The sequence below is a fragment of the Nerophis ophidion genome, linkage group LG10, assembly GCF_033978795.1.
Source record: "Nerophis ophidion isolate RoL-2023_Sa linkage group LG10, RoL_Noph_v1.0, whole genome shotgun sequence".
Taxonomy (NCBI): Eukaryota; Metazoa; Chordata; class Actinopteri; order Syngnathiformes; family Syngnathidae; genus Nerophis; species Nerophis ophidion.
In genome coordinates, this window is record NC_084620.1 from 14,715,192 (window position 1) to 14,734,381 (window position 19,190).

At 39.4% G+C, this 19,190-nt stretch overlaps 1 protein-coding gene and 1 long non-coding RNA gene across 2 annotated transcripts in view; both read left to right on the forward strand.

Moving 5' to 3' along the window:
* Positions 1–13,434, forward strand: part of LOC133560248 (uncharacterized) — a 42,747-nt gene extending 29,313 nt beyond the window's left edge. Inside the window, exon 2 of the long non-coding RNA XR_009808408.1 lies at positions 11,451–13,434. This is a non-coding gene — a long non-coding RNA (uncharacterized LOC133560248). The remainder of the gene's footprint in view (positions 1–11,450) is intronic.
* On the forward strand, positions 3,703–9,940 carry LOC133560247 (caspase activity and apoptosis inhibitor 1). The gene is made up of 6 exons (XM_061912564.1): positions 3,703–3,876; positions 4,038–4,229; positions 5,198–5,282; positions 5,364–5,403; positions 5,475–5,533; positions 9,427–9,940. The coding sequence occupies exons 1-6, from the start codon at positions 3,772–3,774 to the stop codon at positions 9,789–9,791; spliced, it is 846 nt and encodes a 281-aa protein (XP_061768548.1). The 5' UTR covers positions 3,703–3,771; the 3' UTR covers positions 9,792–9,940.
* Positions 13,435–19,190: the final 5,756 nt, after the last annotated feature.

A 19,190-nucleotide genomic window follows, 5' to 3' on the forward strand; every position in this document is an offset into this window, starting at 1 on the left:
GGCAAAATGCAGGTACAAATGTATTTAATGAAAAAAACTAAAATAGTGGAGAGGAAATTAAATAAAATACCGGACGCTAATAGCGTGTTATTGGGGGGAAATATTGTCGTATTTTGTTGTTAAAATATTGTTTTTGAGTCTAGTATAGCAATTAGGTGATACAAAATATTGTTGGTTAGCCACCAGCAATACTATTGTGGCAAAATATTGCGAAATGTGGTATTTTCCTTTCTGTAGTTGGCTATTTCCTGCTGTGTTTCACTTGTACCTATTATTTTTTGCCTTGAATGTGGCCTATGCACTACCAATTCCTCCGTTTCAATAAAAGACAACATTACAGTTTGTGCGGTCTGCATTCCTCTCTGATACAACATCAGTGCCAGCTCCATCATTGCCTTCTTAACAGGGTGCACAGGAGAGCAGATGTTGCAAAGAAAACAGACCGTTGTGATGGTGATCGATGCGCAACCGCCCACCCGATGCAGCACATAATGCTACGGATGCCATCAGGGTAACAACCTGCATTATGTGGAGACAGCTGTCGCCATGGCGCCCGGGCCGGACTAGATCGCCGAGGCTTCTGGGCCTTATTTCAGACAAAGGCGGGAACGGCAATAAGAGTGATTTATGACTTGCGTATGCCGAAACCACCTTGAAAGTTTCATCTTCTCTATCCATCTATCCACTTTTTACCGCTTGTCCTTCTTGCAAGGCGGCTAGAAATAAATATGCAAATAAGCAGTGACCTTCAAACTGTGGGACGTGGGCTCCATCTAGTGGTATCTCAAATAATCACTTAAAGGTCCTGCAGTCCTGGGTTCAAATCCAGGCTCGGGATCTTTCTGTGTGGAGTTTGCATGTTCTCCCCGTGAATGCGGGGGTTCCCTCCGGTTACTCCGGCTTCCTCCCACTTCCAAACACATGCACCTGGGGATAGGTTGATTGGCAACACTAAATTGGCCCTAGTGTGTGAATGTGAGTGTGAATGTTGTCTGTCTATCTGTGTTGGCCCTGCGATGAGGTAGCGACTTGCCCAGGGTGTACCCCGCCTTCCGCCCGATTGTAGCTGAGATAGGCGCCAGCACCCCCCGCGACCCCAAAAGGGAATAAGCGGTAGAAAATGGATGGATGGATGGATAAATGTTGTAATGATGTGACTTGAGCCATTATCAAAGGTTAATCAGCCTTCCCACTATACAATCAAGACACATCCATCCCGTCCATTTTCTACTCCTTGTCCTTAATTTAAATTTTAAGTATATTTTAAGTCACTAAAACTGCATTTTGCCATTTTAGTACAATGTTTATTTAACTTTTATTTCCAATATATTGCAATGTATTCATTATTTAAGTGCAATATTTCATTGTCCTATATTCAAACAGTGTTACTGTTCACTGTGTATAATGTTACAATGGCAAAAAATATTAAATATAATTGTCAAATGAAATGCTGCCTTGTGTTTAGTTAATACTTAGGCCTACGACGCTACTGTATTTTACTGTTGTTCAATGTGGTGGTATACGGAGAGACATTTTTTTCCTGAGGTGGTACTTGGTGATGAGAACCAATGCAGTACAGCAATGGTTCTCAAATGGGGCTACGCGTACCCCTGGGGGTACTTGAAGGTATGCCAAGGGGTACGTGAGATTTTTTAAAAATATTCTAAAAATAGCAAATATTCAAAAATCCTTTATAAATATATTTATTGAATAATACTTAAAAAAATATGAATGTAAGTTCATAAACTGTGAAAAGAAATGCAACAATGCAATATTGATTTTTGTGGACATGTTCCATAAATATTGATGTTAAAGATTTATTTTTTTGTAAAGAAATGTTTAGAATTAAGTTCATGAATCCAGATGGATCTCTATTACAATCCCCAAAGAGGGCACTTTAAGTTGATGATTACTTCTATGTGTAGAAACCTTTATTTACAATTGAATCACTAGTTTATTTTTTATGTCTCTGGTTATTTTTTTATATTTTTTTCCAAATAGTTCAAGAAAGACCACTACAAATGAGCAATATTTTGCACTGTTATACATTTTCATAAATCAGAAACTGATGACATAGTGCGTTATCTCTTTTTTTCAACCATCAATGCTTTGCTCTGATTAGGGGGTAATTGAATTAAAAAAAATGTTCACAGTGGGTACATCACTGAAAAAAGGTTGAGAACCACTGCATTATAGTATATTATCATCATTATCAATCTTTGTTGCAGACCTTAAGATCCATTAAACATATAAAAAATAAAATAAAAAACATTAAAAACAAAACAAAACACTAAAACATTAACAAACAAAACAATAAAAAGAAACATAAAGCTCTAATGTCAGTTTCTAACATACAAACATGTGTGCCAATGGTTCCACAGTCCAGATGAGTATCTAGCAGAACTGCAGCCAGGGTTCGTTAACACAGTGATTATGTCATTTTCAGACTCAGATGCCCTACACATAAACTTACACATAAGGTTGCGTAGCAACGCCGAGAAAGTGGGCATCATATATGATATCTGGATGGTGGAAAAAAAAAGAAAAAGTAAGATTTTAAAGAGGTTGATTTAGGTTGATTGGCAACACTAAATTGGCCCTAGTGTGTGAATGTGAGTGTGAATGTTGTCTGTCTATCTGTGTTGGCCCTGCGATGAGGTGGCGACTTGAGTGTAAACCGCCTTCCGCCCGATTGTAGCTGAGATAGGCACCAGCGCCCCCTGCTCCCCCAAAAGGAATAAGCGGTGGTAAATGGATGGATGGATGGATTTAATAGAATTAGGAACCACATTTAGTAGCGTAGACGGATGTCAAAACTTGATTCATATCAATATTATGGAATAGTATTCTTTATTTTAAAAATTGATTTTACATCATTAAATGCTTCAATTGTTTTCTTATATTCTTCTGAAAAATATTATTTCAAACCATTATTTCCATGGTTCTCGTACCTAGGAGTCTTGTTCACGAGTGAGGGAAGAGTGGATCGTGAGATCGACAGGCGGATCGGTGCGGCGTCTTCAGTAATGCGGACGTTGTACCGATCCGTTGTGTTGAAGAAGGAGCTGAGCCGGAAGGCAAAGCTCTCAATTTACCGGTCGATCTACGTTCCCATCCTCACCTATGGTCATGAGCTTTGGGTCATGACCGAAAGGACAAGATCACGGGTACAAGCGGCCGAAATGAGTTTCTTCCGCCAGGTGGCGGGGTTCTCCCTTAGAGATAGGGTGAGAAGCTCTGCCATCCGGGAGGAACTCAAAGTAAAGCCGCTGCTCCTCCACATCGAGAGGAGCCAGATGAGGTGGTTCGGGCATCTGGTCAGGATGCCACCTGAGCGCCTCCCTAGGGAGGCGTTTAGGGCATGTCCAACCGGTAGGAGGCCATGGGGAAGACCCAGGACATGTTGGGAAGACTTTGTCTCCCGGCTGGCCTGGGAACGCCTCGGGATCCCCCGGGAAGAGCTGGACGAAGTGGCTGGGGAGAGGGAAGTATGGGCTTCCCTGCTTAGGCTGCTGCCCCCACGACCCAACCTCGGATAAGCGGAAAAAGATGGATGGATATTATTTCAAATATCTGTAACTAATTTTACTTCATAACAAAAAAAAATAACACCTAGTAGAAGTACCACCATATTGTGGTTAGAGGGCAGCATTTCCCTGTCCTTGTCCCTAATATTGACGAAGGAGAAACAGCCGCTGTCTGATGACGTCACCAATCAGCGACGCTCACCCCAGCGTGACCGATGTATTTTGAGTTCTCTGTCGCCCTAAAATGCTTAAGAAGAAGTCAAATAGCGGCGAAAAGAAGCGAAAACACACTTCGTCCGTTGAACGGCATCGTGGGAGTAAACGTAGAAGCGCTGAATGTAACGTAGAGGTGAGATTTCCTAAGCGTTCATAGAAGCTCAGTGTCGTGTTGCGTTTGGAGACCATCTGTAGTTTACGTCTCAGAAGTTATTTAGGTTTGCCTTAAAACTCTCTGAAGGCAGTTTTAGTTTGACGTGTAAAATTCATGGCAGGACACGTTTGTTCACCCAGGACTCGAAGGAAGAGCTCGCCGAATCAGAGCTGGACAGGGTCGGCAGTGACATCGAGGAAGGGGGACTGGATCTCGCGGTGCCATTTCAACCCATCACGGCGTATACGAGCGACAAAAAGGAGATGTTGGAGCAATGCTTCCGCGTGTTAGGGGAGAAGAAACTACGGAGGATGATTCCCGATGAATTTAAGGTGAAATTAATAATTATCCTATTGTAAAGATTTTTTCTAAAAAGGCCAAGGAAAGGCTTCGTTAAAGAGCTGTCCAAAATACGAGGGACACTGAACGCTGCATATGCTGCGCTTGCTAGCTCTGTACTGTACTTAAATGTATATCAGTATTTATTATGATGTATACTATTGAAGTAAAATCGTTTGTATAACAATTAAAATACGCTTATGTTATGTAATTGTGAAATAATCGACTTTAAGTTTAGATCTTCTTTATGTATATGTTCCACTTTCATGCCATGATTTTCGCCTAGTCAAGGCTCTCTAAGTGGCAAAAATCAACTAAAAAACAACATGCTTTTATGTAATTTGTATTCGATTTAAATTAGTTAATCATTAAATGTATGATTGTACTTTTGCCTTAATTTGATGAAACTATACAATCAACATACACTATCATGTCACCATGTTTTTAATTTAAAAATTATATTTCTGTTTTTAGTTTGAATGTATCATCAGTTCTAATGGACTTGTAAATGAAAATAAATCATGCACCTGGGGATAGGTTGATTGGCAACACTAAATTGGCCCTAGTGTGTGAATGTGAGTGTGAATGTTGTCTGTCCATCTGTGTTGGCCCTGCGATGAGGTAGCGACTTGTCCAGGGTGTACTACGTCTTCCGCCCGATTGTAGCTGAGATAGGCACAAGCGACCTCAAAGGGAATAAGCGGTAGAAAATGGATGGATGGATGAAATTTTTTAAAAATAACTATATGTTTTGATATATATGTTTGTGTATGTGTTTATATTAAGAAGTTATATCTATTTTTAACTAAAATATCTAATCATAACATTGTTTTATTTTATCAATAGATTTAATAGTTAATATCATATTCAAGGTTCATTTATTTTGGACAAATTAAGGACATTTAAAAAAAAAAAAAAACTATCCCATTAGCTTCTCTGCATTTGTTACTTTGACCCGCAGGATTGTAACTTTGAGGAAATCCGAAAACTGTGTTGGGATCAACTTGAACCAATTTCGGAGCGAAACATCATGCAGATCCTATCTGGTATGGCTATTTTGATGTTTTTTTGTTTTTAAGCTTTTCACATGCTTTACACTAATAGCTTTACGTTTTTGTTGTATTCAGGAGAGCAAGTGACGAAAGAAAATCAACCCTCAGAAAGCCAGTAAGTTCCTTAAGCAAAGGTTTGTAGTTTTTTATGGTAACAATTTTCAATGAGAGTTTTGTTCTGTTCAGACAAGAAGACATTGCGCTGTGCGTGAAAGACTCAACAAAACGTGACATCACCAAACAAGGTAAGTTTACGCATGTTAAATAAACTTGTAAGTAATTGTACTGGGAATAATTCACAGCAAAATGACCAGAAATTTATTTTATATTTGCGCGCGGTTTGCGTTTTCGTTGGATTTTTTTCCGCGGCACTTGAGAAGCAGCCTCGACAACAGAGAAGACAAGCACAAGAAAGGAAGAAGAAGAATATACGTTGGATGTTATCGCGTTCAAAGCAGGAAGTTGGAGTACGCGTCACTACTCTTTGTCAAAGTTCATAAGGTAGAGTGGCTTACTTCTTTTTACACTTAATGACATGTTGTAAAGTCACAATGCTATTTATGTTAACCTAGTGTCTTTTGCGTTTTATGGCTTGCAGTACTTGACTTCTTTTTACACTTGAAGAATCTTGCAAAGCAGCAATGTGATTTGGTTTTATACAAACTGTTTTCATTGCTAATAGAGGTGAGCGAATGACTTTTGTCATTGAAATCCTACTTTCGGTATAGTTTGTAACCGATAAAACTGTTCGTGTGCCAACGTGACTCTGTCATTTTTTAACATTGTAGACCAAATAGTGGTTAACTTTATATATATATATATATACAGTGCATGTATATAGGTGTGTGTGTGTGTGTGTGTGTGTGTACGTATGTGTATGTGTACATATATTTATATATATGAATGCTAAACATTTTCTAAAGTAGCATGCGATCCCTTATGTCGTGTTTTTGTGTGCGAACATTTTTTTTACAGTTTTGTAACGCTTTGTCACGAAAGACCGCAAGACATGCATATATATTTTTTCTAGCTTGTAATGAACAATATTACTTTTTTCAAGCTCATACCAATAACTTCCTGTTTCTTAAGATTGATACCAACCGTATGTATGTAATTTTTAAACATTTGGGTTTCACTGTAGTTTGTGCACACATGGAGGTAAGAAAGACTCAAAGGTGGATTTGATCATTTATTTTAAGAATTACAATGCATGAAAAGAAGACATGTTTTTTTGTTGTACATAGGGATTGTGGATGTTAGAAAAGTGAAGTTCCCGTTTAACAGAACACATTGTCTATATTTTTCACGATTATTAAATGTATCAATCAATCAAAGTTTACTTATATAGCCCTAAATCACAAGTGTCTCGAAGGGCTGCACATGCCGCAACGGCATCCCACATCAGGGCATGAAAAAACTCAACCCAATTGGATGACAATACAAAACCATGGAGGGGACCGCAGATGTGGGGACCCCCCACCCCTGGGCAACCGGTACAATGGACGTCGAGTGGATGTAGTTAATAGTGTGAGAGTCCAGTCCATAGTGGATCTAACATAATAGTGTGAGAGTCCAGTCCATAGTGGATCTAATATAATAGTGTGAGAGTCCAGTCCATAGTGGATCTAACATAATAGTGTGAGAGTCCAGTCCATAGTGGATCTAATATAATAGTGTGAGAGTCCAGTCCATAGTGGATCTAACATAATAGTGTGAGAGTCCAGTCCATAGTGGATCTAACATAATAGTGTGAGAGTCCAGTCCATAGTGGATCTAACATAATAGTGTGAGAGTTCAGTCCATAGTGGATCTAACATAATAGTGTGAGAGTTCAGTCCGTAGTGGATCTAACATAATAGTGTGAGAGTTCAGTCCATAGTGGATCTAACAAAATAGTGTGAGAGTCCAGTCCATAGTGGATCTAACATAATAGTGTGAGAGTCCAGTCCATAGTGGATCTAACATAATAGTGTGAGAGTCCAATCCATAGTGGATCTAATATAATAGTGTGAGAGTCCGGTCCATAGTGGATCTAACATAATAGTGTGAGAGTCCAGTCCATAGTGGATCTAACATAGTGTGAGAGTTCAGTCCATAGTGGATCTAACATAATAGTGAGAGTCCGTCCATAGTGGGGCCAGCAGACGATCATCTTGAGTGGAGACAAGTCAGCAGCGCGGAGAAGTCCCCAACTCATGCACAGATGAGTGGTCCGCCCTGGGTCCCGACTTTGGACAGCTTGCGTGTCATCCGTGGTTTCCGAATATGGTATTATTTCGTGAGGAGGGCTTTTCACAACCCTGAATAGGCAGGCGCGCACAAACATACACATTCACACAACACCATCCGTGGTCTATATGGCGTACTGTCCTGGAGCAGGGTGGACCAAACTGTTTGGTATTCTACCGAGTACTGTTGCATCCCTTGGCAACACATGGGCTGTCTTCCTCTGAAGTAATAAATACGTCCCGCACAATCGATGCCATGTTTAACACTGTGAGCTCAGGGCAAGTTTAGGACCTCCTACCAAGTTGGAGTGCTTGATTTGTTCATCTTCACAGCAAAGTATGGCTACACTAGCATCATTAGAGGATTTTTTAAATTTTTATCTGAGCTACTTTTTTATGTTATTTCATGTATCAGTGGACCGTATTAATTCCTAATATCAGCCCAATAATTATCATTTACCCCTAGTTTTTGCAACCTTTAAACTTTAACAATGCACTAAAACAACACAACTCATTGCATGTTTGTTGTTAGGTTGTGTGCGTTTTGTTTTTGTTTGCCAATATTGATTAACTTTTAACTTAACTTTTTAATTTTGAAATGAGCATGTCCGAAATACTGTTATCAGTTATAGAGGTATTTGAAAAGAACATGATTTATTAAAGCCTTTTGACATATCAGCGCCATTTAATGATAACTTGACATTAATTGTTTACATATGGCTCCTTTAACTAAAATTACAGTAGATTTTGTCAACTAAAGTATAAATGATAAAGGATAAGGCATTTTTAAAGTTTCCTTGAAACCACCTTTTTTAGACGACCTGCAAAGGATCTCAATAATAAAGATAACAAAAGTAGACCTGCTCTCAATGAAAATATCAAGTCAGTTTCACAATAATAATAGTATATATGTTTAATATGACACAGTACAACAACAGAATAAAGTAACAAATCAAATCTGCACTGCACTTGGGATCAATGCAACTCTACTGTTTCTCAGCAATAAAAACGACAGTAAACATAACATATGAATATAATAACACTGTCTTGTTTTTTATATCGCCATTTATGAAATGTGTCCATATGTCTACGCTTCATCTTTCTCCAGGCGTAGACATTGCAAGGTAACCTGTTGAAATATTGCAACATAGGGTATTGTTTTCACAGTGGAAAATCCAACAGGCCTACTTCACAAAGCCGCCACATCTCTCATATTTGATACATTTCCACATCAAAACAAATTGGATTTCCTTTCTGTCAATATTTTCGTCTCGTTTTCATTTGTTGATGAAACAGGTCAGTTCCTTTCATCAAATTTGTTGTGAAGGTGAAATTGGTTTTATTAGTTGTCTCCTTTGTTGTCAGGTAGTAAACAGGTTTTTGACAAACACTATGATGTCAGCTATTAATCAACAAAATGAACGCTGCCATGTAGCAACACAACCCATTTTCTGTTAGTCATCATAAAACGATATGTAGTATATCTATATTTTGTATTGTTTTTCTTTATACTAATAACAATTTTTAACATTTTACATTTTCTGAGAAATGATTTCTGACTAGTATTGCAACTCCTTATTTGTTAGTCGTAAAAAGAGGCTAAGTTTTATTTGTTTAATTGTGTTTTGCCAGTCCTTTTAACATTTGTGCAATATTTTTGTCATTCCAAAAATGTTTCATATGTTTGTGTTTTTTATGTAAATAGTTGTGGTTAACATATTTTTACACTAACTAGTTACTGTTAACAATTTTCTGTTAATGTTGCATGATCGTCACGATTTAACCCTGAAGCAAAACATTTCCATTAATTTAAATGGGAAAACCAGTTAGATAATCTTTACTAAACTGTATTAAAATACTGTAATGCTGTATTTTGTATTGAGCATTACCCAGAATATTTTTTTTTTCAGAGGCTGTTGCCTCCAGTGAGGACAGTGACGTCCTAAGCATCAATGCCGACACTAGTGACATCGATGCGCCCAAAGATGAGCAGCCCGGGGACAAAAATGTCGAAGAGCAGTGTGTGCCGAAAGCTGAAGCCATTCAAAGCGACATCGACCGAAGCGTCAGTGAGATATTAGCGTCCAAGGACAAAGAAGCTAAAAAGGCAAGCCCAGCTTTGTCCGTCCATGACGCTCCGGACTGTGCTGCTGCCTCTGTTAGCGCTGCAACATGTACGCCATCACTTCGGCAGCTGGAACTTCTTGAATTGGAGATGAGGGCGCGCGCTATAAAGGCATTGATGAAAGCAAGCAATGGGAAAACAGCTAGCTAGGGATAAAATGCTAAAGTACTGTGCAAACAAAAAGTATTCACAGCACTTCAGTTTTTCCACATTTCCAAAATGGAATAAATTATTTTTTGTCCTAAAAGTTCTACAGACAATACCCCATAAAGACAAGGTGAAACTTGTTTTTTTTTAAACTGAGAAATCTCATTTACATAAATATTGACTGCCTTTGCTCAATACTTTGTTGATGCACCTTTGGCAGCAATTACAGTTTCAAGTATTTTTGAATACAATGCCACAAGCTTGGCACACCTATACTTGGGCAGTATCGCACATTCCTCCCAAGCTCCATCAGGTTGGATGTCAAATGTTGGTTTTCATCCACAATGTCTCTGTACATGGCTGCATTCATCTTTGTCTAGTCAGGGAGGTGACCAAGAACCCGATGGTCACGCCGTCAGAGCTACAACATTCCTCTGTGGAGAGGGGAGAACCTTCCAGAAGGACAGCAATCCACCAGTCAGGCCTTTATGATATAGTGGCTGGACAGACGCCATTTCCTAGTAAAACCGTTGCTAAAATAATCCTGAAAGACTCTCAGACCATGAGAAACAAAATGCTGTGGTCTGTTGAGACAAAAGATTGAAACTCTTTGGCGTGAATGCCAGGTGTCATGTTTGGATGAAACCAGGCACCGCTCATCACCAGGCCAATACCATCCCTACAGTGAAGTAAGGTGGTGGCAGCATCATGCTGTGGGGATGGTTTTCAGAGGCAGGAACTGGATAAAGGGAAATGAGAATGCAGCAATGTACAGTGACATCCTGGATGAAAACCTGATGGAGCTTTAAAGGCCTACTGAAATGAGATTTTCTTATTTAAACGGGGATAGCAGTTCCATTCTATGTGTCATACTTGATTATTTCGCGATATTGCCATATTTTTACTGAAAGGATTTAGTAGAGAACATCCACGATAAATTTCGCAACTGGAAAAAAGCCCTGCCTCTACCGGAAGTCGCAGACGATGACGTCACACGTGTGATGGCTCCTCACATATTCACATTGTTTTTAATGGGAGCCTCCAACAAAAAGTGCTATTCGGACCGAGAAAACGACAATTTCCCCATTAATTTAAGCGAGGATGAAAGATTCTTGTTTGAGGATATTGATAGCGACGGAGTGGAAAAATAAGAAGAAAAAAATAATTTAAAAAAAAACCGCGATTGCAATCGCGTTGCATTGAGACGGATTCATATGTTTTTAGAGACATTTACTAGGATAATTCTGGGAAATCCCTTATCTTTCTATTGTGTTGCTAGTGTTTTAGTGAGTTTAACAGTACCTGATAGTCGGAAGTGTACGTCCATGGCCGGGTGTTGACGTGCAGTGTCTTGGGGAAGTCGACGGCAGCTGTACGGGAGGGAGGCACAAGTGGCGACTTTTTAACCACAATTTTCTCACCGAAACCTGCTGGTTGACAAGTGGTCGGGATCCATGTCCGCTGTGATCCATAGTAAAGTTTCAACTCTGTGAATTTTAAACAAGGAATCACCATGTGTTTGTGTGGCTAAAGGCTAAAGCTTCCCAACTCCATTTTTTTGCTTTGACTTCTCCAATATTAATTGAACAAATTGCAAAAGATTCAACAACACAGATCTCCAAAATAATGTGTAATTATGCGGTTAAAGCAGACGACTTTTAGCTGTGTGTGTGTGCAGCGCTCATATTCATAACAGCCCGTGACGTCATGCGTACACGTCATCATTACGCGACGTTTTCAAGAAAAAACTTCCGGGAAATTTAAAATTGCAATTTGGTAAACTAAAAAGGCCGGGTTGGCATGTGTTGCAATGTTAATATTTAATCATTGATATAGAAACTATCAGACTGTGTGGTGGGTAGTAGTGGGTTTCAGTAGACCTTTAAAGGTGCTGCCAAGAGAAATGTGCGAGACTGCTCAAAGTAGGTTGTGCCAAGCTTGTGGCATCATATTCAAAAAGACTTGAGGCTTCAATTGCTGCCCAAGGTCCATCAACAAAGTATTGAGAAAAGGCTGTCAATTCTTATGTTTATTTGACTTCTTAGTTTTAATACATTTGCATTTATACCATGTTAGAATGAGGCTGTAACGTATCAAAGTGTGGAAAAGGTGAAGCACTACTAATACTTTCCATATGCACTTTATTTGTTTTGGTATCTTATTTAAATGTTTCATATCTAATCACCCAAAAATGGACCATTGGAAGCTCTTTTGGCCCTCAGGTTTACACCACCATGTTTTTTTAGTTTCCTACCATCCGAGTGTAGCTGGGATAGGCTCCAGTCCCCCTTCGGTCCCAAAAGGGACAAACGTTAGAAAATGTATGAATGGATGTTTTTTTTTTTTTAAATGAGCTGTTGTAAATAAAAAAAACAACTAAACGCCATCTTGTGCAAATAGTGTATTTTTCTCTCTCCACGAGGTGGCGTTGTTACTCTGCCTTAACACATTGCAGGGTTTCCTCTGCATTCTGCAATAACTTTGAAGCAATTGTGTGCAGATGCATATCTCCCTGGAGGGGATTTTCATTTAAAAGGCTTATTTCAGCTCCCTGCAGGGTTAAATGTGTTATTATATATGCAGTTCATTGATTTCTGGGGGATGGATGCAAAATAGTTCTACTGAATGTGCAGTTTTTTGTCATTTTACTGCTATTATGACGAAATAGAAGCATGACGCATAGATCAATATATATTACATTATACATTCGACATTATTACTATACTTTTTTGTGGTGGATTACTAAAATTCAACTTTAAAGAAGTGTAGTTAATTTGACCTTTATTATCTAATTTTTTTTTAATTACATTTTTTAACTTTAACAGCCCGCTGTATTAATTTGTATTTTTTAGATGAATTCTCTCAACAAAAAGAATAATGGAATAATACGTACCCATAATACATTAATAACAGTCTTCAAATATATTACTTATTTAAGATCAACATTTTAAATACAGTACTATAAAACTACAGTCCAAAAATATTTTAATTGAGTCCCTTTTTATTTGCTCAAAACAAAAATTGTTTTTGTGCGTCAGGAAATTGAATGGAACGACATGCTGACAGGCAATAAGTAGCAGCCTTTAAGCGAAATTTAATTTTCTGGCAGCAACATTTTCTTTTCAGTTTTTTTTTTTTTTTTTATATCAAAGGGGTTATATTTTCTATTAAATAGCCAATTTTGCAACAAGGTTTATTGCTGTTCATGTCCTTTTTTTGTGCAAATGTAGGTATAAGTCATGCAATTTGGAATCTTTTTTTTAATTTTTTTTTTTACGTTGTTTCCTCTCGTGTGTAAACACCACCAAGTGGTTTACCGAAACCACTGGTTTTAGTTCTGGATAGTGATACTATATGTAATTATGGTGACTATGTGTTTGATTTTGTAATGAGCAAACCATTTGAAACACTTGTTCCCATTATGTATGCCATAATGGTACTCCCAAGATTTGCCTCTGTGTATACACCATCCACTCTTTGGGTGGCCAGTGGAAGTAATTTGCATACTCTACACTAAACTTGTGAAATGATGTTTGCATAGTCAATGAATCAGCCTCGCAAGTGGCGTTAATGATCTTAGGAAATTAACCATTTGTCAGGTGTGGGCTAAACGGTTTTGCACACTAATAAATGTATTTCTGGGCGATTAAGCATGGTATGCTGAAGGGACTCAAGTATTAATCAGAACATTCCCCTGTAAGCCTCAGCAATTACAGTTTTGTTCCACCTTTCACAATTAAAGGTCACAGCAAAGTAATAAGTCACTTACAAACGTAAAAGATACATCATGTGTCGAGTGGTCCAGTGTTGATAAATTAAGCAATTCAGAGCTGAGAACTAACGACCTGTCAGAAAGAGCAATCAGATGTGTGAAGGATGGTAAGTTTTTTAAAAAATTTTCAAAAGTCAAGATCCACTACCTTGTGCAAAAGAAGCACCTTTCCACGCCAAGTATGTTTAAATGCCAGGGGACGATCCCAAGAGACAACGCAGGCTGGAATCTGGTCATATCCAAATGTGTTGTAGAGGTCATCTGAGTTGGAAGCACCTGCAACCCGCCACCCTTTCTCACTAACTATGATTCGTATCACTCTCCAGAAAGCTTGATTGGCAAAGGAAACTATTCAAACAAAGGGGTCCCATGAGGACCTGAGGATTTTCCATCGGAATACCAAGTTCTTTGCGTCGTCAAATATGCACGTACTGTACATGCCAGAGCATGATCCCTAGTGCCTTTCCAGACAGTAATCTGGTCACATCCGGGTGTTTCTCTGACATCCCCTGGGTTGTGACAACCTGTCAGGTGTCCGTGTGAAGAGTTGTATCATTCTCTGTCAAATTTAGTTGTCAAAGATAAAACTAACTCAAGTTTGTTTGAATTTTGGTCTTGGTGTAATGTCACTGGTTCCGTTATGTCAGTCCTTTGGATCTTTTTAAATATCTGCCTAAATATTGAGGAATAATTTGGTCTCATGAAAGTGTTCTGTGGGTGCCCTCTGGCTGGTGACCGCCTGTTATACGAAAGAATAGTTAAGATTTATAATGGGGTTTTTTTTCTTTTATGTCGACTTGGTGCCTCAATGCTCCATAGTGACAGTCCAGGCAAGTATTTGGTTACATTGTTTGGGTGACTTCTGGACCTTGATCACTCATCAAATGCCTCTGTGCACAGACAAAAAGTCATCCAATATATACTCAAGGATTTTCCCACACAGACTCTAAAGGGGCTACAGAGTGCTCATTTTTAGTCAACTTTTTAAATAAAAGGTCTCGTGTAACCTCCGACGTACAACTTTAATTGTTTTGATCATATGAAGGTAAATTAAGGAATATCTCCACAAATGATAGACTCTGGTGGAATCTCATTGGAATGGGTGTCTTTCTGCCAAACAGGCTACCCCAGTGGAGCGTTTCCATGGTAATGCAACGACTGCTTGATGCCACTCTCTGAGGGGGGGCGGATTATATGCCTTAGAAATTATAATAAAAAAAGACCTTAATATGTTGGATAAAACTCAACTATCACCTTTCTTCTTTAGCATAGCATATAACCTTTTTGCTATTCACAGAAGCTGCAACCTTTGCGGTGACCGTGACCCATCAAAGTCTTTTATGCATTAAGTACAACCTTTGGAGTCAGAAATGCCAGATTCATTCCCATCACATTACCACCTGCCAAATGTAATGGACTGTCATAGCTGCTAATGTGTCAATTTGGTGTATTTGATATGTCTGAGAAAATTACCCAAAGGGCTTGATAAGTGACCTGAACCACCCCTCTGGGTAATTTCCAGTCTTCATTTAGCAACAGGTGCTAGCCTGTGCCCTTGTAACCCATTTTAGAATTTGTAGAAAAACTAGACAAATGATTACCTCTGTTGTTTAGATAGCTTGTGTGTTTATTTTTTTTCTAGGTTTTGTTCATTTGGTTGTTCAGTTATTTTTACATAAATTAAGTGCCTTATGGAAAATAAGAAGTTTTTTTTTGATAGTTGTTAAATTATTTAGTTCAGAGTTTTTTAAACTGTAGGATGTGCACCCCTGGATGGGGCATGAAGAGGTGTCACGGCAGGTGTCCGGGAGTGAGAGCCTGCGGAAGCCTGTTATGTTAAATGCAAGAAACGCTGGCCTTTTAGATGGTTAAAATGTCAATGCAAGGATCTGCCAATGTGCTGAGACTGCTACAAGCTCCTCTATACAACAGAAGCACTCTAGCGTTTTTTGGAATTGACTGCAAAATAGTCCCACCATTTTTGGAGCTGAATTAGGGGTCCGGTTTGGTATCACTCTTGAGCCTCTGGGCTGCCAGTTGAATAGCACTGTTGTACACAAACTGTTTACTTGAAATTATGGTTAGGGCAAGAGGTTTTGTTTTGATTGTTTTGTTTTTTTTGTAACGATTATGCAAATGAAAACATTTATTTCAATAGCCTTGTTTGGTTTATTAGTTTTACGTAATAGATTTCTGTAAAATTTAGTGAACAATTTCATGTTTTTTTGCCATTTTGTATATAATCTGCTATGAAACCCTCCCACATTCTCCTTACCCCACTTTCGACAGCGCTTTGTAGCCGCACATGTAGAGCACTCTGTCGCACATAGTCAAGCCTAAAAAGAAATAAATAAAAGCGTTGTCTGTTGACTTTCTGCTGTCGGCATCAGCCTCTCCTAAATTGTCTGGGAGAGCGTTGAAGCATGAAATTGAGTTGAGAACTGTATGCCTTGCAGGGGGGAGAGCACACAAAAAGAGAGCTTATTTTTATTCATACTGTATGGCAAGAAAGGGTCAGTTCACGTTGATTGCTTAGGAGGTGGAGATTTTGGCAATTTTAAAAGGTAAATGCCATTTTTGCACAAAGTATTGTGACAGTTTGAGCTCATTTTAAAAATTGTTTATCTTTATCCGGCTCCTGTGAATACTTCCTGCAATTTTTCCAACTATGGGCAGTGGGAAAATAGAGCGGTATGGCAAAGTGGGGACTATGGTGTAATGGCAACTGAAAATGATTGTACCATGCACACTTCAAGCTGTGTATTCTCAAATGTTCAAGTGTGATGAGTGACCATTGACTGAATCACTGAGTTGTAATTGAATAGCCTTATGAAAAAAAGGTTAGTTTTATTGGAGAAATACCACCTGTCAGCCTTTCCAGTACTCCTGAATAGACCTTTCCAGGAAGGCTGAATTGTGATCCCACGATAGTTGGAGCACACCCTCATATTCCCCTCCTTAAAGAGAGGAACCACCACCCCGTTCTGCCAATCCAGAGGCACCGCCTCCAATGTCCATGCAATGTTGCAGGGTCTCATTAACCAAGATAACCTTACAGCATCCAGAGCCTTTAGGATTCCGGGCCGATCGCATCCGCCCCCGGGCGCCTGCTACCAATGAGTTTTTCCAACTACCTCGGCAACCACGGATCCAGAAATGGGAGGCCCCCCACCGATTCCTCACGCACTGCTTCCTCATAAGATGTGTAGGTTGGATTGAGGAGGTCTTCGAAGTATTCCCTCCACTGATCCACAACATATTGAGTCGAAGTCCGCAGCACACCATCCCCACCATACATGGCGTTGACAGTCCACTTCTTCCCCCTCCTGAGGCGACGGATTGTGGTCCAGATTCGCTTTGAAGCTGCCTAGAAAATGTTTTTAATGACTTCCCCGAACCCCTCCCATGTCAGAATTTTTGCCTCTGCGACCGGCAAAGCTGCAAGTCGCTTAGCCAGACGGTACCTGACCACTGAGTCCTATGGGTCAAAAAGACCCAATAGGACTACTTATTCAGCTTGACGGCATCCCTCACTGCTGTTGTCCACCAGTGATTTCTGTGATTACCGCCACGACAGGCACCAACCACCTTGCGGCCACAGCTCCGATCGGCTGCTTGGACAATAGAGGCACGTAAGATGGTCCACTCTGAATCAATGTCCAGCGCCAGCTGACTATTGATTGCTTTTAATACTTAGAATGCATTAAAAACAAATACATTTGTCATGTCTTTCATAATATTAGTTAACGATAGACAAAATTCCAAAAAAGAATGCAGTTCCCTTTTAAGCTTGGCTTGTCAGTGGTACGGTTAATCTATTTCCACAAAAATTTGAGTGTTTCTGCTCCCCGTCAACCATGTTGTAGCTCTTTGGGTAAAATCTTACCATATGTGGGGATAGCTGCTGATGTCACCAAAGTGAAAAATGTTACAAAATGAGGAAAATTCCAAACAGCATGTTTGGAGGAAGTATGCAGAACGAGATTGTTTATTTTATAAATATCTCCGCCATGCCTCTGTGATTTGATTTCAAATTTTCGGGACTTACACAGATCCTAAATACATAAAAGCAGGTACCAATAGGAGAGAAAAGTTGGTTTTGCATAATAGGTCCTTTTTATGTCACAAACTTTCTTGACGATGTCTGCGTTGTGTTTTGTTCATTGATGTTGACGCTTGTGCCTTTCAGCTTTCCTCTCTGTTTCAATATCAACAACATCTATCAATGTTGTTGATATCCACCCCTTTGGATTATAGAAAGTTTACTTCCTATTGGTCTTTTGAAGCAGCATTCTCCTGTTATCTCTTGATCTGGCCTAAGGCCTGTGTTCTTTTATGACATTAAAACATCCATTTTACAATTTGATTGACTTGAAGTGGTGGTGACTTAAGAATCCCTGAAACCTTTTTTTTTTTTTAGCACCGAATGCCTCCAAACAAGTAAACTCAAACAGCAATTCTCCCTGAAACTTTGGGCATTGAAGGCAATTACAGAACAACTTAAACTGACAAAGCATGTGATGGAAGGCCATTATGGTCGTCTTGGGCTGCAGCTGGTACCTGGCCCATGCCCCTGCCCCCCTCGAGCAGTGCCCCCATGGTGACTCCACGCTATAGATCACCACAAGGGTCACGCACACACACACACACACACACACACACACACACACACACGAAGTGTCCTGGAATACTGCTCATCAGGAATTAATGGGGCAGCAGTACAACGCATCAAAGACAAGTAGGTGATACTTGCCCTGCTTCCACCCCTCATTAAAAGCCCCTAATGGGCCATGAATGGGGACAAATTGTCTACTTTATTTTTTTTGTTTAAGGACAAACTTGCCATTGTGCTCTGAAATATCAATGCAAAACCTGGGAGATGTTGCCAAGTATGAGCATAGTAACAGTTGAGGATCTCAGTTGATGAATAAGCCATGGATATTGAACTAACTCACAAAATATTCGACAATAGAAACAATAACTCTCTTCTTGCACAAAATTACAAACACTTAAACAAAATTAACGCAATAAATGAAAACATTAACTTGCAAATATATAACCAACTCACTAACTAAATTACAATAGTAAAGGTCTAATTTTACATGGTATTCTTATTGTGATTTTTAAGCAAACACACTTTGGTTCGTGTCATGGTGCGCTCTACTCGCGTCGTCACCTGAAAACCGCCACGCCCCTCTCTCTCTCTGGCAAGGAGAGCGAGGACACACCAGTGTTCTGAAACAACGTGCTACCCGTTAACATTTGCTAGCCAGCGCTAGTGAGCATGTGCATCAACACTAAAGGTTTCCTTGAACAAAATAACCACAGCAATTACGGTAAAAAAACATTGACACATTGTGATTCATTTTTGCATTTTTCTTAAATACCGAGAAAGAAACAAAAACAGTAGAAACCTTGATCACCCTAAAATGCTTGGCGGGTTGTTTGTCTATACCAGGGGTCACCAACGCGGTGCCCGCGGGCACCAGGTAGCCCGTAAGGACCAAATAAGTAGCCCGCTGGCCTGTTCTAAAAATAGCTCAAATAGCAGCCCTTACCAGTGAGCTGCCTCTATTTTTTAAATTGTATTTGTTTACTAGCAAGCTGGTCTCGGTTTGCTTGGCATTTTT

What these genes read in the sequence shown, in the direction of transcription:
- LOC133560247 (XM_061912564.1), top strand. Translation starts at nt 3,772, where the DNA reads ATGCTTAAGAAGAAGTCAAATAGCGGCGAAAAGAAGCGAAAACACACT. An exon ending in TGATTCCCGATGAATTTAAG is followed by an intron (nt 4,230 to 5,197) that starts GTGAAATTAATA and finishes TTTGACCCGCAG; the next exon opens with GATTGTAACTTTGAGGAAAT. An exon ending in AATCAACCCTCAGAAAGCCA is followed by an intron (nt 5,404 to 5,474) that starts GTAAGTTCCTTA and finishes TGTTCTGTTCAG; the next exon opens with ACAAGAAGACATTGCGCTGT.